At 59.1% G+C, this 24,409-nt stretch overlaps 2 protein-coding genes across 2 annotated transcripts in view; one reads left to right on the top strand and one right to left on the bottom strand.

The window, feature by feature from the left end:
* FLRT1 (fibronectin leucine rich transmembrane protein 1) overlaps nucleotides 1-5,061 on the top strand; it is a 71,886-nt gene extending 66,825 nt beyond the window's left edge. The window contains exon 4 of the mRNA XM_046015643.1: nucleotides 1,111-5,061. Within this exon, the coding sequence (XP_045871599.1) occupies nucleotides 1,159-3,183 (2,025 nt within the window). The 5' untranslated portion in view covers nucleotides 1,111-1,158 and the 3' untranslated portion in view covers nucleotides 3,184-5,061. The remainder of the gene's footprint in view (nucleotides 1-1,110) is intronic.
* MACROD1 (mono-ADP ribosylhydrolase 1) overlaps nucleotides 1-24,409 on the bottom strand; it is a 141,975-nt gene that overhangs the window by 98,882 nt on the left and 18,684 nt on the right.

Below are 24,409 nucleotides of genomic sequence, written 5' to 3'. Positions count from 1 at the left end.
GGCCTCGGCTCAGACACAGGAGGCCATGACTGCGTCCCACCACTGAAAAGCCTTCACGAGCCTAGAGTTCCGTGGCAGACCTTTGCTGGCGGCATGAAGACGCCTCCCCAACTGAGAAATGAAAGATCATTTCTCTTTAATTGATTTTTTACCACTATGAACAGCAAAACAATAGGAGAAAAATCTAGGCTGCAATTTTTCCATTTGTGAACACCGGAATTATACCTTGGTGCGGATTCCCTCGGCGTGGACCCCTCCCCCCTTTTATTTCTGTCATTTCTTCAAAAGCAAGACAACAGATAAAACATTTTCCTATTCCAAATAGCTGCAAGTTTTGTGACTGGGGAGGGGGTAAGGTGGGGACTGATTTCCCACACAACACGGGACGAGGAGCTAGGGAGGGCACCTTGGATAAGAAGGGTTTCCCGTAAATACACAAGAAAGTGATCTCGCTGACACCTCGTTCTTCTGTCTGTAAAACGCGTGAGTGACAAATAGGACATGTTTTAAAACGAGACAGTGAAGCTCCGTGCTCTCCACTGCTCACCAGTGGCGATCCGGCGGCCTCTTTTCTGTGGATTCCACTGACATCCCCCTCCCTTGTGCGCTCACGGGCCTCACGGAAACGAGCGTTTCCCTCAGACCCTGGGAATGAGCCAGACAGGGATGCGAGTTTCCGTTCCAGTGAGAAATGCAGGCTCGAGATCCATAAAACACACCTTAAATCCATCCCATCAACATTGACCAGCCACTTTTAGCATTAGCCATAAAGACTGGCTTAGTGTGAAGCCTCCAAAGAAGAAACAGACACTGCGGGGCGGCTCTCACTAAATTAATCTCACCCGCTGCTGGACATCACCGCCCGGGCGGACCGAGGCCGCGGCCGCGTAATTCACAGACATCTTTGCCCCCGATGGGATTTCACGTTGGCCAGATGTCGTTAGTGTCTGACCCCGGTCCGAGGGATCACCCGGGATGTGAGGCTGGCCCAGGAAGGGTCGCAGGGCGAGCGCTTGGAGGCTTGACCTCTGTCCCGCGGCGACCCCCGCGGCGGCAGGCGGGTGGGCGCCGGGACTCACTCTCACCGTACGTGTCCTGTGCTCCCTGCAGGTGTTGAGGCGGATCGGGGGGGGGGCCCAGCGCCCCCAGCCATCCACCATGGTGGTGGCACCACCCGCCGCCCCCGCCACCACCACACCCGCTGCCACCGTCACGGCCACCGTCGTGATGACCACGGCCACCATGGACCTGCGGGACTGGCTCTTCCTCTGCTACGGGCTCATCGCCTTCCTGACGGAGGTCATCGACAGCACCACCTGTCCCTCCGTGTGCCGCTGTGACAACGGCTTCATCTACTGCAACGACCGGGGCCTCACCTCCATCCCCACCGACATCCCCGATGACGCCACCACCCTCTACCTGCAGAACAACCAGATCAACAACGCCGGCATCCCCCAGGACCTCAAGACCAAGGTCAGCGTGCAGGTCATCTACCTGTACGAGAACGACCTGGACGAGTTCCCCATCAACCTGCCGCGCTCGCTGCGAGAGCTACACCTGCAGGACAACAACGTGCGCGCCATCGCCCGGGACTCGCTGGCCCGCCTCCCGCTGCTGGAGAAGCTGCACCTGGACGACAACTCCGTGTCCACCGTCAGCATCGAGGAGGACGCCTTCGCCGACAGCAAGCGGCTCAAGCTGCTGTTCCTGAGCCGGAACCACCTGAGCAGCATCCCCTCGGGGCTGCCCCGCACGCTGGAGGAGCTGCGGCTGGACGACAACCGCATCTCCACCATCCCGCTGCACGCCTTCAAGGGCCTCCACAGCCTCCGGCGCCTGGTGCTCGACGGCAACCTGCTGGCCAACCAGCGCATCGCCGACGACACGTTCAGCCGCCTGCAGAACCTCACCGAGCTGTCGCTGGTGCGCAACTCCCTGGCCGCCCCGCCGCTCAGCCTGCCCAGCGCGCACCTGCAGAAGCTGTACCTGCAGGACAACGCCATCAGCCACATCCCCTCCGACGCGCTGGCCAAGATGCACCAACTCGAGCGCCTGGACCTGTCCAACAACAACCTCACCACGCTGCCCCGCGGCCTCTTCGACGACCTGGAGAGCCTGGCCCAGCTGCTGCTGCGGAACAACCCCTGGTTCTGCGGCTGTAACCTCCTGTGGCTGCGGGACTGGGTGAAGGCGCGGGCGGCCGTGGTCAATGTGCGGGGCCTCATGTGCCAGGGCCCCGAGAAGGTGCGGGGCATGGCCATCAAGGACATCACCAGCGAGATGGACGAGTGCTTCGAGACGGGGCCCCAGGGAGGCGCGGCCAACGCGGCTGCCAAGACCACGGCCAGCGACCGCGCCTCGGCCACCACGCCCCAGGGCTCCCTCTTCACGCTCAAGGCCAAGAGGCCAGGGCTGCGCCTCCCCGACTCCAACCTTGACTACCCCGTGGCCACGGGCGAGGGCGCCAAGACCCTGGTCATCCACGTGAAGCCTCTGACGGCGGACTCCATCCGCATCACGTGGAAGGCCACGCTCCCCGCCTCCTCCTTCCGGCTCAGCTGGCTACGCCTGGGCCACAGCCCCGCCGTGGGCTCCATCACGGAGACCCTGGTGCAGGGGGACAAGACGGAGTACCTGCTGACCGCACTGGAGCCCAAGTCCACCTATGTCATCTGCCTGGTCACCATGGAGACCGGCAACGCCTACGTGGCCGACGAGACGCCGGTGTGCGCCAAGGCCGAGACGGCAGACAGCTACGGCCCCACCACGACGCTCAACCAGGAGCAGAACGCTGACCCCATGGCGGGCCTGCCCCTGGCGGGCATCATCGGCGGGGCCGTGGCCCTCGTCTTCCTCTTCCTGGTCCTGGGGGCCATCTGCTGGTACGTGCACCGGGCCGGGGAGCTGCTGACCCGGGACCGGGCCTATAATCGAGGCAGCCGGAAAAAGGACGACTATATGGAGTCCGGGACCAAGAAGGATAACTCCATCCTGGAAATCCGCGGCCCTGGGCTGCAGATGTTGCCCATTAACCCTTACCGCGCCAAAGAGGAGTACGTGGTCCACACCATCTTCCCCTCCAACGGCAGCAGCCTCTGCAAAGCCACGCACACCATCGGTTACGGCACCACCCGGGGCTACCGGGACGGCGGCATCCCCGACGTAGAGTACACCTACACATGATGCCAGCCGCGCCAGCCGCCTCCGCCCCAGCTCCCGCCGCCTCCTGGCCTGGCCACGGCACGGCTCCACCCGGCCCGCTGCCATCCCATAGAGCAAGGAGAAGGAATTCCATGATGACTTTCCCAGCAGAAAGCAAAGTTTGGGAAGGGTGGACACTTTTGTAGAACACGACAGCAGAAACAAGATCTCTCTCTCTCTCTTTTTTTTTTTTTAAAGAATAGAAGGCAGGAGGGGGATTTGACGTTGCTGAAGACATAATTTATACCAAATTATGCCAGTTGGGGAGGGAAGGACTACAAATAATATTGCAGGAAGGGTTGGGTCAGGGTTTTTGTTTTTTTGTTTTGTTTTGTTTTTTTCCTGAACTGGAAAGCTACTACCTGTACAGCGTCTGTGTACGCCTCATGCTCTGTTCAAGGCCGTCACAAAAGAACCGTCAGAGGGAACAGCCAACACGCAAAGCCCCCACACAGCTCTCGCTGCCGGCTGCTCGCGGGTGACAACGACCTGACGGAAGGTTTTCAGGCTCCTCACAAAGGAGAGGGGGAAGAAAAGATCTTTTCGCTACGGAGATATTGTCCTGAAACCTCTTCCCTGGTTCTTTCCGTACCATTTCCCTTACAGATTTGCAGAAAGATCACGTCTTTCACTGCATTCTCTGAACAATGGTGTAGTCAATTAAAAAGCAAACTTTCTTTTTCCTATACCGAAGCCCTCTTCAGTTCCGTGCACCACGCTCCGTGGACGGCCCCCCGGGGGAGCTGTGGCTTCCCAGCCACACGGACGTGCGTCTATCTACCTGTCGATCTCTCTGTCGTGTCTCTCAGTACCGATGGGTAGATAGAGCCCCATTTACGGTCCTTACTACTTCTTGGCTCAGTTCGTACAGTTTCCTGAGATAATAGAGTCACGAAAATGTTGCTCTCTCCTAGAAATCATTGAGTAAGTAGACAAAGCGTGTTGGGGGTGGGAGTGGAGTGGGGGGACAATGCTGTTCCTAAAGGCGGAGGTGTATCCATCCTGGTTGGGTGGCCAGGGAGACCCCAGGCAAGGGGCGCCCGCGTTTCAACCCTATCTCAGGTCGGCGAGACCTGGGCCGCGCTCTTTTCTGGTACAGACAAAAGCGTTCATTGATGGCCGGTGTCCTCGTCTCTCTCCCCACTGTCCACCCACCCCCGACACACAGACGCAGTCACCTCGACAGCGAATTTCTCTTTCCTCTGTGCCATATGCTTCCTCCTGGGACAGGTAATTGGCGCAGGGACTTTTTTTTTTTTTTTAAATCCAGCTGATTAGACCTAATGGTTTCCATGGCTGCTCAAACAAAGCCCGGAAAAAGACATGAACGTTCTCCGAAGAGCCCCGGGAGACAGCAGCCCCCCGAACGCGGAGCATTGGGCCGCACTCACCCCCGGCACTCTGCTCTGGAGAGGGAAGACCAGATCTCCAGAAATACCAGCTCCCAAAGGGTACTGACCAGGGCCCTCGGAAGAATTCAGGTTTTATTTCCTAGCCCCCCACCCCAGAACTGGGTTGCCATCATTTATCCGCGGGCGGTGTGGTCTGGTGAGCCATGAGATTGAAATGATAATGAGAGGATGACAGCAAAATTGGAGACAAGGGAGGCATGGTGCCCAGGGTTCTGCGGTCTCTTTTGGGGAGCTCAGGCCACCACCTGTCAACGTGTGCCCCGGTGCTGTCTGAGGGAAGAGCCACATCAGATGGGAGACACCGGCCCGAGGGCAGGGGAGGTCGAGGAGGTGTCCGGCTCTGGCAGAAAGAGGCTGCTGTCCGGACAGGCCCAGGGGCCGGCCACTCACTGGTCATGGAAAGATGTGACTGGTCCCTTCAGGGAAGAGGCAGGGGTTGAAAGGAATGGCTGTGTGAGCAGGGTGCAGGGGAGACGCGCCCCCCCCCCCCCCCCGCCCAGGCCGGAGGGAGGGTCTCGCCCTGCAACAGAGAGGCTGGCTCCCCAGCCCCAGGGAGAGGCGCAGGGCCTGGACACACTCCGCTGGAAACTAAGTCTTTCCCCTCCCCTTTGGTCCACTTGAATCATTTTCTCATACAATGAGATCAGGAGAGAGATTTTTCCAAGCCTTAATTTCATGTCTGTGTGAAGGTCGCCCTCCCTTTGGCTTCAAGCGCCCCTGACACAGGCCAGTTCTGGCAGCTCGGAGAGGAGTAGAGAGGGTATGCGAGGACGTGGGGCATTGGCTCAGGAAGAGGGGGAAGGGACAGAAGCCCGAGGTCCCTGCTGTTTCAGAAGTGAGGTCCCCTCCCTCACGGCACTACCCATGTCTTCTACCGATGTCCCAGGCCCTGGCCTCCTCACAGCCGAGTCCCCGCTGCCAACATGCTTGGGTTCCCAATCTGACTCCCCTTTCCCCTCGAACACACCAGGAGGAGGTCAGATTATCCCCTTAGAGGTTAGGAAGGCATTTGGGGGACAGTAGGTGAGCCTAGAGTCAGCCAGTGAGGTCAGAAAGGCCTGCAGGCCTGGGTGATCAGCTTCCTTCCTTGCAACACAGAGCAGGCCAGGCCCATGTGCAGTGAGGTTCACTGGGGTCTCCTGCTCCCCAGGGGCTCAGACAGGGGCTCACTGAGGATCTCGCTGCAGGCATCCTCCTGCCCTGTAGGTGCTGAGGATGGTGGAGACTCACCATCCAGGCCCTGGGGTCTGCTCTCAATTTTCCCCCGCTCAGCATCAGACACCCTCCTGGAGTCCGTTCAGAGAGCGAGCCCCCGAATGTCTGCTGCCTCACAGCCCCCCAAGCCAAGGAGCGGGCCTGAAATCAGGTCCACGCTGAACCCCTGTCCCCTGCCCGGGGCCCAGGCTACCTACTGCTGCTGTCTAGAATGTCCCTTCCGCAGGCGGCCGACCTGACCCTTGCAGCCTCTAACTAGCCAGAATAACCTCGTTGGCCTCAGCGTCGACGAGTGTTTTCTGTGGTATTTATAGCAGGTTTTAAGTTTAAAAAAAAAAAAAGGGTCCATGACACTTCTTTGGTTAAGTGGTTTACCCTTCGTGGTAATTAGATGTAGTGATTAGAATCTCTTTTCTATTCCATGGCAATTTTCCTTTAAATTTCCCCTAAAAAAAAAAAAAAGTGGGGGGGTAGAAAAGGGGAGGCAGGAGAGGAGGCTGCTGGGCCAGGCGAGTCATTTGCATTTTGCGAATGAGGCCTCTTGTAAGCTCAGCTCAGGCGTGGGGCCCAACGTATGGAATGCTTAAGAGATTACTAAGAATAAAATCTATTAATTAGTCATACTCAATTCCGCAGACACGATGTGCATCAAAAGCTTCTTTTCTTCCCTTTTCTCCTTCCCTTTTCCTGCGGCCTCCCCGAGGAAGCCTCCATCTTCTCTAAATTGGCTCCGGCTTCCTGGGCCGCCTCCACGGGAACATGGCGGCCGCGTGGCTGACTAGAGGGCCTCCCCACCCAGGGCCAGAAGGCCAGGTTTGGGGGCAGGAGGTGGGGCAGGGGTCCCTTCCGGCTCTGAGTGACGCTGGCAGGAGAGGGGACAGCAGCGAGGAAGATGGCAGTGGTGGGGGGGCGGGGCTGGGCTTCCCCACCCAGAGCCCAAGGCCCCTGCCTGCCTTCTGCCTCTTCTCCCTCCCCCTTCCTCCTTCCTCTAGGGGTCCAGGGAGGCCCACCAGGAGCAGAAAGTGAGGAGGGGTCAGGAAGGGTCTCCAGAGAGGTAGAGGGAAAGCATGTTTTGTAAATCCACAGCCTCAGTTTCCCCTTCTGCAAAGTGGAGGGTGGGCTGAAGCAGGAGTCGGGCTTCACCCCAAAAAGCTGGGGGCTCTAAAGGCCAAGTAAGGGCTCCTCCCTCGCACCGATTCTGGAAGTTTCTAGTTGATCCATGGCAGGTGACAGAGGCCCAGAGTGAGAGGGACAGGTCAGGTGAGGCTCCTTGCAGGGCCTGAGGTGGCTGATAGGCCTGGAGGAGTGGCAGGCAGCGTGCCCAGGATGCCCCGAGCCTCCCTCCCTCACCTGCTTGGAGCCGAGGAAGGAGGAAAGGACAGGCCCTGCCCCTGCCCCACCAATGGCAGCCCAAGTCCCAAAGCAAACCCACTCCACTCCAGAAATCTGCTTCTTGCCGAACACACCAGGGAGGAGGACAGGGCTTCTGAGCCTCACGCTTATGAAAAATACAACAAGGAAAATTGGATGCGGCAGACAGGGAGCGACGGAGGCAACCAGGAGAGAGCTGGAGCGTGTGCTGGAAGGAAGGGCCCTCGGGTGCACAGTGGCCCGTGTCCCCAAGAACTGGACCTGCTCTCAGGGCCAGGAACACAGCCAGGGGCAGCTGTGGGCACGCTGCGTGCCCTGTCCCTTCCCTGTACTCTGATCAGTGCAGGTGACGGGCGGAGGCCTCGAGCTGGCTGGGCGCCAGGGTGAGTGCTAACGAGCAATTCACAGCCCTGCACAGGCCTTCCAGAAGGCAGACAGAGGAGGCATCTTTTTTCTTAAGGAGGGATAAAAAGGCTCAAAAATGCAAATCATTACCGTTTACAACGAAGCGAGTCTGCTAAATTGATTAGAAGAGATTAAACTCCTTGGAGGTGAAGGGAAAGGGGGATTTTTCACATGTTATGAACCTGCCCCCAGTGGCAATGTGCAAAGCAGGGCTTTTTCAGGCTGGCTCCTGGGCTGCCCCCCAACAGCCCCAGGAGGAGCTGGGGGTCTGCAAGGGCTGATACCACACAGGCCAGAGCTCACGGAAACAGGCTGTGTTGGACAGAGCCTGGGCTCAATCACTGCTCAGGGAAAGCACTTCTGCCCCTGTCACCTGCCTTGTGCTTGGGCCTCTGGGACAGGGTGGGCTACGCAGCCCACAAAGGTCATTCAGAAGCTGTCCCAGCCCCCAGCAGAGACTCCATCCCTGTCCTCCAGATTCTGTTTGCCTTCAGGGATGAAGGAGCTGGTCTAGTTACTTAGAGAGTAAGACTCTAGGGCCATGCACTTTTCTGCTTCCTTTCTGTCCCAGGGTGGGTCTGTGATTCGTTCCTCCAGGAAAGGGTGCAGTGGCAACCAGAAAGGGAAAACTCAAAGTCAGGGAAGAGAAACCCCGCTAGCACAGGAATAAGATAGTGAGCTCTCCGTCACTGGGAGCATTCAAGTACTTGATGGGGATATGGCAGATATTTTCCTCCCTAAGCCAGCGCCTTTGACTGTAAGACCCTGGTTTCTACCCTCACTTTATCATTTCCCCAAGACCCTATATGGAACCTATCAAGAGATGTTTACTGTGCTGTTCAAAATGACCAGCATCCCCTGAAAAGCCCGCAGCCGGGCCACCCAGGCCTGTCAAAGAGCTGCTTGTGCCAACAGAAATGCTTCAAAATCCCCATCCTCAGGGTTCAAGGGACACCAGGAGAGGAAGCACAGACATGCTCCCGCCATCTTGGAGTCTGGAGCTGGATGCTGGAGGGTAACCCACCCCCTGCGGCTGGTCCCTGTTCTCCAAGCCGGGACCCCCGCCCCACAGCGTGCCCTCTGATGTCCCACCCCTGGCTCCCTTCCTCTCCTAACACACAGCGCTGCGGGCTTCATCCATCCTTCCCAGCCAGGTTGACGGCTGCCTGGGGCATTTTTCACTCTGTGTTTTTAAGCATTTACCATTTCTTTTGAAATGGTCCAAGTAGTTGCCTGAAATATCCACATCTGCTTCTTTAAAAACACTCACAAAAGGATCCCCTTGGCTCCTGAATCCCCCCCAAACACCCCTCGCCCCTGCCTCCCTTCTCTCCCCCCACCTCTGCATTTTTAATGTACTGTTTCTCTCTGGTTTCGGAAATTCTCCCATCACTGGGGTCAGCCGCTTCTCACCATAATTGGGGGTGCAGGTGTGCCTCAAACCCCCGGTGCTGTGGGGGCCAAGCCAGCCCTTTCTCCATGTCACCCCCGAAAGTCACTGTGTAGGAGGCCAAGCCGGTGAGTTGCCCTATTCCCCAGACAGGAGCCTGGTAGGCCCTGGGCTTTTAGGGACCACTGTCACCGACTGGCCCCTCCCGCTCCATTACTGAGATGCCGTACCCTGCGGAGGTCTGACCAGGCCCCCACTTCCTAGCAAAGCAAACCCCTCAGACACCTGCGGCCACCACGGTGCCCTAAGCCCACTTTCCCACACCTACCCATGCTGCTCCCGACTCCCACCCCCACCCGAAAACCCAAAAGCCGGAGTCTGGAGAGTCCTTGCAGGAGGGTTGGCTCTCACTGCCCCAAAATCACTTATAGGGCCATCAGGGTGAGTGGCCACGCTGGCGAGATGCCAGGTCCCCATGTTCCTCTGCACCAGGTCACTGAGGCCCAGCACAGCGCCTGGCACACAGGGGCGCTCCATTCTCTCTCCTCAGAGCCTCCCTTCGCGTCCTGTCCTCCCCGTGTGCTGTCTGCCCCCCCCTCCCCGGGCTCAGCGCAAAGGTCCCAGGCGGGTGCGCTGGCAATGGCCTCCATCCCATCCTGCACCTGCCTCGCCGGCAGCCAGCACGGGGAGGGGCCACTCTCAGCGGCTTTTCCTCCCAGAAGCATCTCACTCTGCCGTCCCTTGGACCCGCCGATCACCAGCTGTGAGCCTGAGGGGGGACATCGGGCCACCGGGCCAGCTCTCACAGCCAGCTTGACTTGGTGACTCGGTTTCCTCTCGCCGAGCAGAGCCTCACATGGGTGACAGGGAGGGCAGACACCTGGGTGTCTCCCCTTGTCTGACGCTGCCGTCCGGACTCCCTGCCGCACGCCCCCACAGCCACCTGCCTGGAGGAACTAACCAGGCTTTCTCCTCAAGACAGAAAAACCAATGCGCCTGGGCCCGACAATCAGCTCAAGCAGACGTGGGGCGGCCGTGCACACCTCCCCGGAGCCGGGCCACCGGGGCTCCTCTCCCCTGCCCCCCGCAGGGTGCGTGTTTGCAGAACGTCCTACCCAACCCTGGCTGGTCTAGTTTTTGGAAGGTTCTGGATACCCAGGAAGAAGACACACCACCCTGAAACTGGCCTTAGGTTTTTGTTTTTTGTTTTTTTAACCCAACCCAGCTGAGACACCCACTCTGGAGTCCAGAGCCGAGCGCCAGGCTGCAGCACGGGGCTGGGGTGGGGGGAATTCTTTGGCTGGAGGACCCTGGTGCCTTCCAGCTCATAAAGAGATGCTGAGAGCCGTGGGGAGGAAGCCAAATAGCCCAGCCTTGGAGGTGTGTCATCTGCGAGGGAGAGAGAGGACGCTGGAGGCTGGGGGAGGCCGCGGGGCTGTGAACACAGGCGAGCCTGGGCTCTGGCGTCCTTGCACGGTGCGGCTGGCGGGAGCGGATGCCCGCTAATTATGAATGTCACCCGGCAGGTGTGAACAGGGAGGTAAAGGCAGAAAGGAAACTATGAGAAACCCCATGCCTCAGCACCGCAGAGTGAATGTTTGCTAAGACAATACCCTCTCCCGACGACAATTCCCTCTCCCGACGTTAAAAGGTTGTATCTCATTTGGTATTGTAAAGATTTCTGGAGCCACTTGGCCTTCGCTCCATGGGATCCATTCCCAGCGGTCCAGGAGGAGGAGGAGGAAGAGGAGGCCAGGGAGGGATCCTTGGCTGACTCTGGAGGATGGGACACAAGGCGGGGTTCACGGCCCACACGAGGGCACCGGGAGGGCAGGCCCATGACCAAGGCCCCTTCTGCCTTCTTGCCACCACCCTGAGCTTCCACTGCTGGGCCCCCCCCCTTCCCCACCTGCAGAGCCAGCCCTGGGAGGCCATGCGGCCACAGCTCCTGGTCTCTCCTCCTCTTCCTCAGAAGGGTAAAGCAATCTCCGGGTCTGAGTGACGGGACTCCCCGCACTGCGGCCTGCGGCCGTCCGAGACCCGGGTCCCGCCTGCCTCAGTCCCAACCTCACCCCCAGATGGGGGTTTTCGGGAAACCGAGACACACAAACACCCACCACGACCACAACACAAACCAAAGTGCACTGCGAACCGCCCTTTGGCCTCCTTCCTGTAGGTGCCTTGAAACTTCAATGTTGAGATGAATGTGATTAACTATTTGGTCCTTTTTTCTGTTTGTCTGTTTTCATATAAAATGTCCAAGTCCACTTTCCTTGTCCTTTCTTGAAATAAATAGAAAGATTTAACTTTTACAGTCATCTCGGCTGCTGACTCGGCTTGGGGTCCGGCGTCCCAGGGGCCAGGTGTCTGCAGCCCCTCCCAGGCCCCACACACCCAGGTTCAGCTCTGCCTTGTGCAGTCCTCCCCACCCCACCCCACCCCGGTGCACAGCAGTGGCCAGGAAGAACAGAGACTCTGGGGTAAGTTCCCCGGAGCACGATCAGGATCAGAATCATGAATCCATAGCAGGGCAAAGGGACCTCAGACCCCATCCCATAGGCCCTGGGAAGGTAGACCACCAGCTGAAGGCCGACTCCAAGAGTGACCGGCTGTTAATGGGGGCTGTGGGTTATCCATGAGAGCTCTGGCCTCCATGTGGGCAGCTAGGTTAAGGCTGGAACCAGACAGGTGCACTGGGGACATGTTGCTGCTCCTCCACCAGGCAAACACCAGCCTGGGTTCGTCCCCACCTGCCCAGACACCCAGATGCCCCCACTATATGCTGGGACCTCGGTGGGGGGTCACCCCTGCCTAGATGCACCCCCACATTCACAACTCTCTAAGCCTTCTAGGATATCTCATTCCCCAACGGGGAGAAAGGAAAAAAAATTATTTTCCATGAGAACAATAGCAGTTTCTGCTAAATTTAACATAAAATAAGAACTCATTACTTCTGCCTTAGATCTGATTGTGTGTCTGGATATGGGTTAATGAGTTTTTTCCTCATATTCCAAGGGAGCAAAGTTATTTCTTGACATGCCTGGATGGCGGGTGGCTGGGCCGGGGTGACCCAGGCATCCCTGTCCCTCCTCGTCGTCCCTTAGTCCTCACCTCCCACTGTGGTAGGAGGCAGCCAAGAGAGACCACTCCAAAGAGCAGCCCATGATGTGGCCTTTGGGCAAGGGCCAAGTGTGTTTCTGACCCTGCCTAGGCCCCAGTACCCAGTGGGGGCACAGGGGAGCCACCCAGCCCTTCCCAGCATGAGACCCATTCTCTGGGGAGCCATGTTTCCCCTGGGGGTATTTCCCTGGACAAGGAGAGAGAGCAAGAGAGAAGGCCTGGGGCGGGGGGCCAGGAAGACAGGTCCAATTCTGGAGCTCCCGCTTTGAACGCTCCGTCTGGCTCCTCCGTAAGCTTAGGAAGGCCCAGCCTCCAGTCACACCACGTCCTGATAATCTCCCAGGTAGGCCTGCCCTGACTCGGGCTCCTGGTCTGTGCCTTGGCTGATTTCTGGGCTCCGGTGCCCCTGAAGGCCCTGGAAAGTTCCACTCGGGCGCTGTGTCTGGAAAAGCTGTCCCCTCCAGCCCCACGCCGGGCCCACACCGCTCGGGTCACTGGTTCCAGCACCTCCCTCACTGGCTGGTCTCGCCAGCCACCCCTTCAGGTCCCCAAACCACACTTGCCCGGTACGCAGGAGGCATCCATAAACGTGAAGTGAAGGAATGAGTGAATAAACACCAGTAAATCAATCAACCGGCGGATCCACTGATCAATGCGGAGTCCCGGGAGGGGCAGCTCTCCACAGCCCCAGTGTCCCAGTAGTCCGACCCTGTTATTTTTTTCCTCTCCCCCTGCCCCTCCCACCGCTCCAGGAGGGCAAGGGGAGTGGGAGGCCTGGATGGGCCTGACCCCAGCTTGTCGCACTCTGTATACAGCAGTGACAGTACCAAAACCCAGCACAGCCACAGGGTTCTCTCCCAGCCAGGGTAGGAGGCTAGGGTTCCCAAACTGGGTTCCACAGACAGCCACAGTCTGCGGATGTTCTCGGAAACTCACCTGAGGCAATGTCAGGCTCACCCATGTGTTCAGTTTCAGGAGGGACAGGCGAGGGGATGGGGACACCTCAGGCTCTACTGAATGCCCTCCAGGGTGGGAAACCCAGACAGGGCTGGGTCACGGGAGGGACTCACCGGGACCGTTGCAGAGGCTCTAGGATCTGTATTTCAGGCCAATGGAAAGAAGACCTTCCAATCATAATTAACCCTTCCTGATGAGGAGTAGGTGAGAGGCCGTGGCCTCGTCCTCACGGGAGAGCAGGCAGAGCTGGCTGCCAGTCCCTCGAGGGGCTATGAGCTCTGGGTGCTGGAGGGGACCCACTTGTCTCCCTGTCAGCTCTCTAAATGGGCCCTGGGAGATGGGACCCTCACCACCCCCTCTTCAGCACCTGCCTTGCTCTGCTCCAACCAAGCAGCTTCTGGACCTTTCTTCCCCAAAGACCTCTCAGGACTCACATGCACTGAGGTTACCAGCAAGTATGGGGAAAGACCCCAGATGGCTGCCCTGTGGCAAGGGGCTTCCTCCATCCAATCCCAATGACCTGATTGGTCAGACGCAGGACTACAAGTTCCAGTTCAAATGGGACAGAGAAAGGGTGGCCAGTGCTCCTGTACCTGGATCCCACCCTGTACCTGGGGCCTTATCAAGCATCCTGGAAAAAAAAGCAATCAAAGCCCAAACCACACCCCCGCGCCCAAGTTCTGTGGCCAGTCCTCAGCATCCTGCTTAGGAGGTCCCAGACGGAGCAGGGGACACCCAGCCAACCCCAAAATACCCCCGCAGTAGGTCTGGGCGGTACGTGCTCATTGACCCTTGGGCGCCCGAAACCAGGCAGGCTCCGGGCCTGGCCCCGACGCTGGCTGCCTCGTCCGCCCTCCGCCATGCCCCAGGCCCACTTGTCAGCACCTGCCTCCCCGCCAGCCCACCGCCCCAGCCGGCGCCTCTGAAGGACCCTCTCCTCCCGCGGCAAAGTAAATAGGTTCTCTCGAGCTACTAACTGACAGCACAAATGAAATCCCGGCGCTCCCCCTCCGAGATTTACAGGGGAAGTGAAATCTTATTTGCACGGCTGCCAAGCCTGGGCCGCGATGAAATTATGCCTCGAGAAGAGACCCGGCCGGCTCCTTGCGGAAGCGGCTGCGTCAGAGACGGGCTTATTAAAAGCCACAGTGGCCACGTTTCAACCTGGTTCAGGTGTTAAGTAATTTACTGCCACCCAGAATTCAGTGGCAGGTTTTTATCATTTTTACTTCCGTGACGCGGGCGAGGGCCCCCCAAAGTCCCTACATAAGGAGTTGCGGGTCTGAACGTTCCCTGTCGCCCCCCCCCCCCACCCGCCAAGCGCTGTGGAGGGAACTGGGGGAGCAGGAGCTGGGGAGGGGGTGAGGGGGCGGGGCCGGAGGGCCAGCCAACAGCCCTGACTCTCCCCAGGGTCACATCAGGCTTGGCCAAAGCTCAGAGTGACAGGGAGATAGGCTCTAAGATCCGGGAGCCCAGGGGTCCCCCAAAGTCCCTGCTGGCAGCAATAATGTAAGCTCTATAACAGTATAGACCACCTCTGTCTCAGAACCTAACAGCCCACCCCACGACTGAGCCTTTACTGAGCACCTACGGTGCGCCAGGCCCTGCCCAAATTAGGGCACTGCAGTGAGGGGGACCCCAAAGACCCCCGCCCAATGGAGCTCTCGTTCTACTGGTAAGTACTGAATAAATATTTGTGGTTGGTTGATTAAAATCTCTGAGAGGGAAACAAGGTCTTGAAAGGAGAGACGGGGGGCACGCTGGGCAGCAGAGGGAAGGGGCAGGGAGGGAGCCCATGTTCCTGAGTGTTCCTGAGTGTTCCTGAGCTACCGGTCAGTGGTAGCAGCAGCCTGCAGGCAGGCTCTCCTGGAGCGCGAGAAGTGAGGGCTTCATGCCCTGCCTTGCCCCTCCCTGGGCCCCCCCAAACCCTGGGGAATGCATGGCCTCACATTCCCAGGAATCCAGGATGGGGAGTCGTCTGTGGTCTGGGGCTCACAGGGTCAGGAAGGACCCCGGAGTCGTCCTCTGAGCCCCTTCTCTGCAGTGCTAGGTGGAGGGCTGTTTGATGCCTGCTGGCTTTGGGGGGATTAAGCCTATTAAGGAGGCTACCGGGGGCTTATCCGACGCCCTTTCTGACACCCCCCCCCCTTCTCCACCTGTTTTCAGATACTCCAGGAAGACCAAGGGGAATCTTCAAAGTCCAGGCTGAGCCAAGAGCAGAAATTCTTTAATTAGCTTTCTCTTGGATCGGGGCCCTGGCAAATGGATTAGCTGTGGTGGGGCGGGAGAAAGGGACTGGAGTCCTCCTTCAAGCTGAGATTACAAGCCTGGGGTGAAGGGCTGGGGGAAGGGGGGGGCTGTCACCAGGGATGGCGGGTCCCTGAGCAGGCCCTCCCCAGTCGGTGACTCCCTGGGGGCCCGCAGATGAAAGCTGTCACCAGGAAGATGCAGGGTGTGAGCTCTCGGCGAGGCCGTGGTCCTCGGGAGCTGGCACGGAAAGATGCTTGGCGCGGCCGGGCTGTGTGCCTGGGTCTCCTAATGAATGCGCTTCCTTCTCGGGTGGCCGCCCAGATCTGGAACTTCATAATTAGGGGGGATTTCCTAAAGGGGTGCCCATCTGTGAGAGGTAAGGCAGCACGGCCCAGTGGTGCCAGGGACCAGACATCTGTCACTGTGTCCCATCCTCGCTAATCCACATTTTCAAGTGAGCAAACTGAGGTCCACATAAAAGGAGTTGGCCCAAGGCCACAGTGGCACAGGTTATAATTGGTCCGTCCAGGTCCGTCCAGGCTCCTCCCACTGCCCCAAATCCTGGCCCCCAGGGTCCCCTGAGGAGGCCTGAGTGGCAGCGGGGAGGGTCTGTGAGCCCGGAGGAAAAGGCACAAGTGAGCCGCCACCAAAAATTGAGGCAGGGAAGTAGGCCTCGCCATGTAGGCCTCTTCCAGGAAGCCTTCCCTGACCAGCCCACAGTGCTCTGGATTCCCCATCAAGGCATTCATAAGCCTGTGCTGTAACTCTGTTGCCCTCATTATACACTGAGTACCTTTTAGAGGCAGGGACTGGGTCTTCATCACCCATACTCTCCGAATGAAGGCAGAAGGGCTGTGCCCACCTCAGTCTGGGGACGAGAATGAGAAGCCCAGTAGGAGGCTGGGCCTCCGGAGCAGGAGGAAGAGAAGGATCCCGGGAGCCAAGCTCCAGGCTAGTGTCTCTCCAGAGCCCGGGGTTCTCCCGGCTTTGCCTAGGCAGGTGCACAAGGCAGGGGGGCAGGTGGGAGGATGCTTCAAGGACTCGGAGACCCAGATTCCCGGGACCAAAGCCGTTTGAAGTACACTCGACTCGTGCTCTCCCCCTTGAGCTCTGCATCAAAGGCAGCTCTGCTGTGGTCCGGCCGCGCTGCACTCTATAGATAAGAGCCGCCCTCACAGGGCAGGCTGCGAAAGGGCATCTGGGCCACCCCCAGTTTCCCCCTGGCCTCCCTGCTCCCAGTGCAGCAAGCTGAGCCACCCCCAGGCCCCAGTCTGGGCGCTCCGGCTGGCTCCCCTGTCCTGACCCTCTGGACAGGTCGGCACCAGGGTCCGGTCCCCAAAGCTGTTCCAGCTCCCTGGGGTATCCCAGACGCCTAAGCCACATCTCCCCTGCAGCCCCAGCACCTAGGGCCCACTGAATGAATGAATGAGCACAGAACTGAAGGAACCACCATCTACAGAGGCCGCATGGGCGGGAGGTGTAACCCAGGTCCAACAGGTTGCAGCCGGAAGGAGCAACGCCCGGTGAGGGGCGGGGCCAGAAAGACCCTGGATAAGGGAGCTGGAGGGGGTGGGGAGGAGGGAGCCCCCCCCCCCCCAGGAGCATCTCCAGTGGTGAACAGGGTGAGCCAGGGATATCACAGGCAGTGGTGGTGACCCCGCTGAGACTAGAGCGGAGAGTTGTACATGTTTTCTGGCTTAAAGCAAGTATTCCCACACTCCTAGCTTGTGCTGGTTTGGGGCAAGCCGCTGGCGTGAGCCCCAGAGGGGCCCCCGGCTCCTGCCGCCACAGCGCCACACCTGCGAGATTCAGGACTCCCAGCCCCTGCCTCTCCGGAGCTGAAGAATGATGTCTCTCATTTCAATTAGCCTTTTTCCTGATTACTAGTGAAGTTCTGCATCTTTCTGCTTGTTTACTGGCCATTTGTTTCTCTCCTCCGGGAATCACCGGTCTCCATCTTCCGCCCATTTTTCTTATTGATTTGTAGGAGCTCTTCACATATTAAGAGAGAAGCAGAAAAGCAGCCTTCTCCTGGGGCAGACCCGCAGGGCCTCCCTCGGGCCCAGGAAAGGGAGAAAGATCTGCCTGGGTTCCTGGCTGCTCCCGCTGAATCTGTACACTCATCCAGCTCCCAAATGGCCAACTTTGTCAGAAGATGAAGCGCCTTCTGCAGGTGGGAGTCCCTGCCAGGCCCGTGTCTCAGCTGGCAAAACCCGAAGGGCTTATTTTTTACTTACACAGAGAAGCCTACACTGCCAGCGGCTGGCAGGGTGCTCCTGATGGCACCGAGGGGAGCCAGCAGGTGTAGCCAGGCATGGAGGAGGGAGGGATGACAGCCGCCATTCCAGGCCAGTTCAGCGGGGGCCATGCCACCAAAGGGGCAGGTCCCGAAGCTTCGGGCCGGCCCTCCCACCAGAATTCCAGGGCCCCCTCTGGCTCACACCATCCCTGCACCCCTCTCAGCTCTGACAGTTCCTAAAGAGTGACCCAGGCCGAGAAGACACCTCTGAGCCCTACCCCTTCGCCCTCCGTCACCTGACCCGCAACCCACGGTTTCTTTTGTCCCCACTGCCTTCCGTGTCTCAGTGGACGAATGACATGGCCCATAAAACTGATTTCCAAAGCCTATAGAGGCAAAAACATTTATGGAGCCAGGAAGAATCTGGCCCTTCCTCTCCTGGAGTGATGGCTGCCAGGAGCCCCTGTGGGCCCTTCCGCATCTGGGGCCGGCGCAGCTCGGGGCCAGCCCACACACCTCCTCCAGCCAGGTGGTAAATGGCCACCGGCTGCATGTTCCGAGGGGCCCACAGCAGCCGGTGGGGGGAAGCTGCAAACTGCCAGCTCACCCCTTCTCTGACGCCCCTGCCCGGGGCTGCACCGGCTCCCCAAGAGCCTGGAAGGAAAGACTTAGCGGCACCCCGCGCCACCCGCTCGCTCATCCCCCATGAATCACCTGGCAGAAGGGCCAGACTGCAGACCGTGGGCCACCGTCTGGAGCCGGTTAAGGTCACTGCACGGTGGTCAGAATGGGCGAGAACCCCCGGCTGAGGGTGGCCTGGTACGAGGCCTGAGCGGTCAAGCCCCGCATCCGGCTCTGCCCCGTGCTTGGCTGAGGCCCTCCAGAGCGCATACGATACCACCGTAACGGCAGCCACCATGACCCCTGGATATAAGGGGGTTGGAGTCCCTACGGGGGGGCCTGGCTCAGCCCCCCACCCCCCACGCCCTCCAAACACCCTCCACCCTGGGCCAACCAACCAGAAAGACACATGCCCACTCCCTTTCATTCATTCACTCACTCACTAATTCAAGGGCGACGTGACAGAGTGGAAAGTACCAGGATGCGGAGTGAGCTCTGGCTGGAGCTTCCCGACTAGCCTGGGGACAAGTCACTCTACAGTCCTGCACTGCAGCTGCTCAGCCTGGAAAGGGGGGACACCAAAGTCACCTCCCCCAGCCCATCGTTATGACGCTCACCCCCGGCTCAGAGAGTTGCCGGATGAGGGTAGGACCACTGTCTGATGCTGGGCGCGACAGGAGGCTGGGTCAGGGATGAGGGCAAAGCACAGAGGGACAGATGCAGAGGACAGGGCCCACCTGCAGGCAGCAGGAAGGACCAAATGACCCCAGCGGTCTTTCCAGGCGAGGATGAAGCACGTTCGGGAGACACGCCATTTGGGCATTAAAGGGCCACCTTCAGGGGCGAACCACTGTACGACCCACAGATCCACAGATGGTGAGAAGCGAGGGACCACCCCCCTGGGGCCTGTGGGGACCCCCCCCAAGAAGTCCCTCATCCTCTTTCTCCTCCAGGATCAAAAATACATCCTGACATGGAATTAGCTCAGCCTCCAGCTTAACCACAGGATGTGGAGAGAAGCAAGGATCTTCTAACCAGGGACGCGCCCCTGCAAAGGAGCACAGGAACCGGGGGAACCGGGGTGCCAGCCCACGGGAGCATGGCCGCGGCCTCCAAGAGGCTCTGGGGCTGGCTGTAGGGCTGAGAGGCGGCATTTGCATGGCGAGCATTCCGGTGGCTTTGGAATTTATGCGGCTGCCCGTGTGATTCCGGAGGCGAGACGAATCTCCGGCCGCTTTTCTCAGCGGGAACAAGTCTTTCCTCAAATCGATGGTGACACATTTTTAAACTCTGATATTAAGGAGGGAAAGATTTTTCTGGCCCCCTGGGGGCAACCCTTATTAGTCACTGGCTCATCCGAGAGAAATCGCAGAGGCAGACCCAGTGGGCCCTGGCAAGGCGAAAGGCCCAGAGGCCAGGCTGGCTAACACGGGAATGGACAGTGACAAACAAGAGGGCAGGGGGCGGGCCTTGTGCATCTGAAGCAAAGCTGTACCGGAAAGACCTGGAGAACAACGCTGGGTTTGGGCTCTGGAGCAAAGTACCCAATGTCCGTGGGGGAGATAAAGAACCACCGGTATGGGTGACAGAGGGAAGAATGGAGAAAAAGGGAGAGTAGAAAGGGGCATTAAGCTGAAGTATAAACTGATTCCAAGAGCAAAGTTACAGAACCTAAAACCTTGTTCCCCACCTTGCCCTGGCTGCCAGGAAGCTCAAAGCCATTTTTCACATTCAGCAGTAATGGACTTGTTCAGCCTAGCTTTGAGGTGTCATCCAGGCAGGGCCAGGGTAGATGTCAGGAGCCAAGCTCCCCAAGCAGCCCTAAGAGCAGCAGATAGAACGGTGCGCACGAATCGGGGTCTCTCGGTAGACCCGACACCGGCATCGAGTGGCAGGTGGTAGGGCTGAGCAGGGGCCCCACAACCAGACACGGGGCCAGAGGCTGGCAGGGTAGAAAGCACACACCAAGGTCATCCAGGCCTAAGGCTTTCAGGTTCAGTGTCCCCCGTGTCCCTTGTTTCTGTTTATCCCTGTTTTAACGGTTCCCTAGTTTTATTGTACCTATTTTTCAGTGGAAATAGGTGGGTTAAACATTTTTAAAAAATCAATTGCAGCTCAAACGCCCACTTCCTCGGTGATAACAGCCACCATTTACTGAGTTCCAACGACTTGTCACATTTGCATACATCCCACTCCATCCTCTCCATCACCTTTGGTGGGGATGGGACTCTCCAGGGTTTATAGATGAGGAAACTGAGGCTCAGAGGGGTCGTGTATCCTGGTCAAGGTCACAAGAGCTCATAAGTGGCCACGGCAGCCCCATCCAGTCTGTCCCCTGGCATGTCCCCATTCCCACCCCGAGCCCCAGAGTCCCCCACTCGGCTCTGTGCACCTGGAGGGGCGTGGGGCACGTGGGGATGGGGGGGTGGGCTCCTGCCTGCCTGTCCTGTTAGCAGAGAGACTAGGCTGAGTCAAGGTCAAGGCCCAGAAGGCGGGAAAGACAGTCGGGGGGACCCACAGAATTCCATCACCCCCTGACCCTGCCTACGGTGCCCGGGTCCCCTCTCTGCCAAGCCCCGAGGCTTCAGCCACAGCCCGGCCCACCTTCCCGTGACCCTCACCGGGAAAGTTCCCCGCCGGCTGCCAGACGGGATTTAGCTCCTTTGACAGTCAAAGCTGCAAAGCTCCCGTCGCAAATGTCAATTCTGGGCCATTTGCTTCGTAGATTTTAGTGTTCCTGTTTCTCCTCAACATCCTCAGCAAGGTAGCTCTTGCTTTTCAAAAGGGACGTGGTGTTTGATGATGTTTAAACCGAACGTGAAATACAGCCAGGCGGCAATAATAAAACAGACGCGAGCCCTGCTGGCAAGGGAATGGCTGACAGCCGGGCCTCTCTCTCCCCACATGCTACTCCACAGCTAAGCTCCTATTTTTATGGCAATTACAATGTCTGACGAGGGAGAGGAAGCGGCGATGGAGAGGAGGAGGGTGGGGACCGCGTACAAGGACCACTTGTTGCTGCTGGGAGCGGGGTGCAGCGCATGGGGTCTCAATGAAGAGGAGCGGGCAATGCCCAGCGAGCGCCCCCGGCCGCCACCCCCGGTCCCCTGCGGGACTCCGCTCCACACCCCTGGACCCGAGTCCTCACTGGCTTCCGTCTCCTAACACCTATGAGGACAGAAAGAGCTGTGTCACCTCCCTGGCCTGGGGGGCGTGCAGGGAGCAGGGGTGTCCCCCCCCCGGGGCAGCCTGCCTCCACCTAGGGGACCTCAGCCGCCACTGCCACGGGTGAGCACCACCGCGTGCAGAGCTCTGTCCAGGGACGGAGATGTGGGGCCAGCAGGCATCCACCCCCCAGGGGCTCCCCAAGGCCCCCCATCTAGTGGTGTAGCTAGGAACAACCGCTACCCTTCCCCAAGCCCCTAGGGCTGGCAAGCCGCTCGTCCCCTTCCCTCTGTGGCACGGAAGCTGGGAGAAGCGGTCTATGGAACCGGATTTTACCCTGGTCTATTTCGTGAGTGACCTCCGGCCCCAGCCTGGCCGCCCACCCCAGGGGCAGCTGTACCCTCCCAGTGGGCCAATGCATCCAGACAGCAGGGAACGGGCCCCACGTATGTCCGCGCCCACCAGCAGGGCCTCAGGAAGCATCCGGACAAGCAACTTGCAAAATGAAGAAATGAGGGGCGCCTGAGTGGCTCAGTGGGTTAAGTCTCTGCCTTCGGCTCAGGTCATGATCCCAGGGTCCTGGGATCGAGTCCCACATCAAACCCCGCATGGGGCTCTCTCCTCAGCAGGGAGCCTGCTTCCCTTCCTCTCTCTCTGCCTGCCTCTCTGCTTACTTGTGATCTGATCTCTGTCTGTCAAATAAATAAATAAAATATTTTTTAAAAAATGAAGAAATGAGCCCCAAGGGTGAGCTTCTGAAGCACCTGAAGACGGAGGAGGGAGAGGAACAGAAGGCTGGGGGCTGCGGGGGTCCTGGGGGGAGGCTGCGGGGGTCCTGGGGGAGGCTCCGGCCCTGCCAGCGTGGGCCCGCCATGGCCACTTAGCTCCGACCGGGAGAGCACTTTGGGTACCAGCCTGCTCCAGGAGAAATATCCCCAGGCCCAGTCCCGCACCGGCGGTTCCCATGGAACACACACCCTTCCCCGCTGATGGCCCTGACACAAGACGGGGGGAGCCTGGCCCCCCTGCCCTGTGCCCCACAATCAGGAAACCCCAAATCAGGAAGGACCCCTGCCTCAGCCACCCCGGGCCCTGGAGGGGCTCAGTTTCCACAGGAAGGAGAAGAAGGAAGTACCCTCAGCCATGCCCTGCCCCCAGCCCTGGTGAGCAGCAGGCGCCTGGCAGGCCCCATCCAGCGGGTCACAGCAGCCCTCCCTCCCAGACCACCAGCAACGGCAGCCGACGCAGGAGCAGGCATTTCCAAGCTCTACTTTATCCTGGACGTTGCGCTGTCTCCTTTCCAACTTCCAACAACCCCAGGAGCCGGGTCCGACTGTGCTCTTCTTCCCACGATACAGACACGAAAACAGAGGCTCGGGGGTCACATGGCAGGCCCAAGGTCTCAGAGCTTGCACGCTGTGGAGCCAAGACCCATACCCAAGCTGGCAAGTCCCCCTGCGGTGCCCTGAGATGGCCACAAGAGCTGGGGTGGCGGGCGGTCTGGAAAGTGGGGCTCAAAGAGACAGGCTGAACTGTGGATTCTCTTTCAGGCCATGTTACATCCTGAGACCACCCTCCCTGTTCCACCCAGGGCTGGGCCAGGCCTCAGCCAGGAGGCCGCAGGGTCAGGGCTAGGAATAGGTATGAGCCCACCCGGGGGGGTCTGGAGAGAACAGCTTCAACCCAGCACCCCTGCAAACAGCACGGGCTGCAGAGCTGGGTGTGGAGAGGAAGGGAAGGGGCCCCGGTCCCTGGAGAGGGTCCGTGGCTTCCACGGGCTGCATCCAGACCCCTTCACCGCAGGGACACAGGGGACCATCCGCCTAACAGGCAGGCAAGCCACAGCCTCCCGGAGAGGCCTGAAGCCGGCTGGGCAGCCTCTTGCCAAGGCGCTGGCGGAGCTTTCTGGTAGAGCAAGCCAAGGGCTGCAGATCCAGCCCTTTTCATGCTTGGCCAATTTAATGGTCCCCATTAATTTCAAAACACACACATTCCCACAAGCTCCAGCCTCCTCAGCTCAGTGCTCACGATCGAGAGCGCGCTGGGAACACAGGCAGGCACGCAGGTGTGGGCGCTGGGGCCAGCCTGCCTCAAGGACAGGGAGGAGCCGCTCAGCAGAGGGTGGGTGGGCAGCGGAGCCCTGACATGTGTCTCCTGACCTTGTGTCTGTCCTGATGGGGAGAAAAAAGACAGGGAGGAAGGGCCCAGCTCTGGGAGTCATGGAGGGCTGCTTTGCCACTTTCCTGCTGTGTGACACTGAGCGGGTCACTGTCCCCCTCTGGGCTTAAGATCCGCTCCCATTTTCCTGTCCAAGCCTACAAATGCCAAATGCCCTGAGGGCAGGTACTGGGTCATACTGAGACCCACACAGAGCCGGGAACCTCACTAGCAGGCCGCACTGTGTACTCACATGCAAAACAGACCCGCCCCTTTCAACCCTGGCATCCGTGACCAGCCATAAGGGGCCCAGTGGTGTCTGGGCTGGGGCAGGAGGAGGAGGCCCAGACAGGGGGGGTCCCTGGGACATCCAGTCCCTCCCTCTGTCTGACCCACTCTCCAAGGCATTCAAACAGTCATTTATTCAATACTCTTTCATTGAAACTCAGGACAAAGTGTCAAGGGGTCCAGGGTCCATGGCCTGCCTTCGTGCTCCCCGTGGAAGGGCAGGAAAGATCTGGCTCAGCCACAGGAGACTTGGCAGAAGACCGTGGGGTGGGAGGAGCTTCCCAGGGTCCTCGAGTCCTGCCCACTGGCCAAGCTCAGCTCGCTGGACCAGGCCCTGTGAGTCCTCAAGGGAATCTCAATAATTCAGGAGGGATCCATCATTTATGAATTTATGCAACCGCTTCTCGACCTTGTGGCGATAAGCCGCCCTCCTCTTCCAGTGGTGGAAATTAGGCCTTGGCACTGTCTGGCGTGTTCTGGGGAGGGGGCCAACTGGACCTTAGGCCTCCCAGCTGGCCTTCCGATTCGCTCTGCCCCTCACCCCAGATTAGAAGCAGAGGGAGCTTCTGAGAAAGAGGGAGCCTTCTAAGCAACCCCCTCGAACCCCAAGTCTGAAAG

Source organism: Meles meles, chromosome 8, assembly GCF_922984935.1.
Source record: "Meles meles chromosome 8, mMelMel3.1 paternal haplotype, whole genome shotgun sequence".
NCBI lineage: Eukaryota > Metazoa > Chordata > Mammalia > Carnivora > Mustelidae > Meles > Meles meles.
This window is presented reverse-complemented; position numbering and strand designations above follow the sequence as displayed.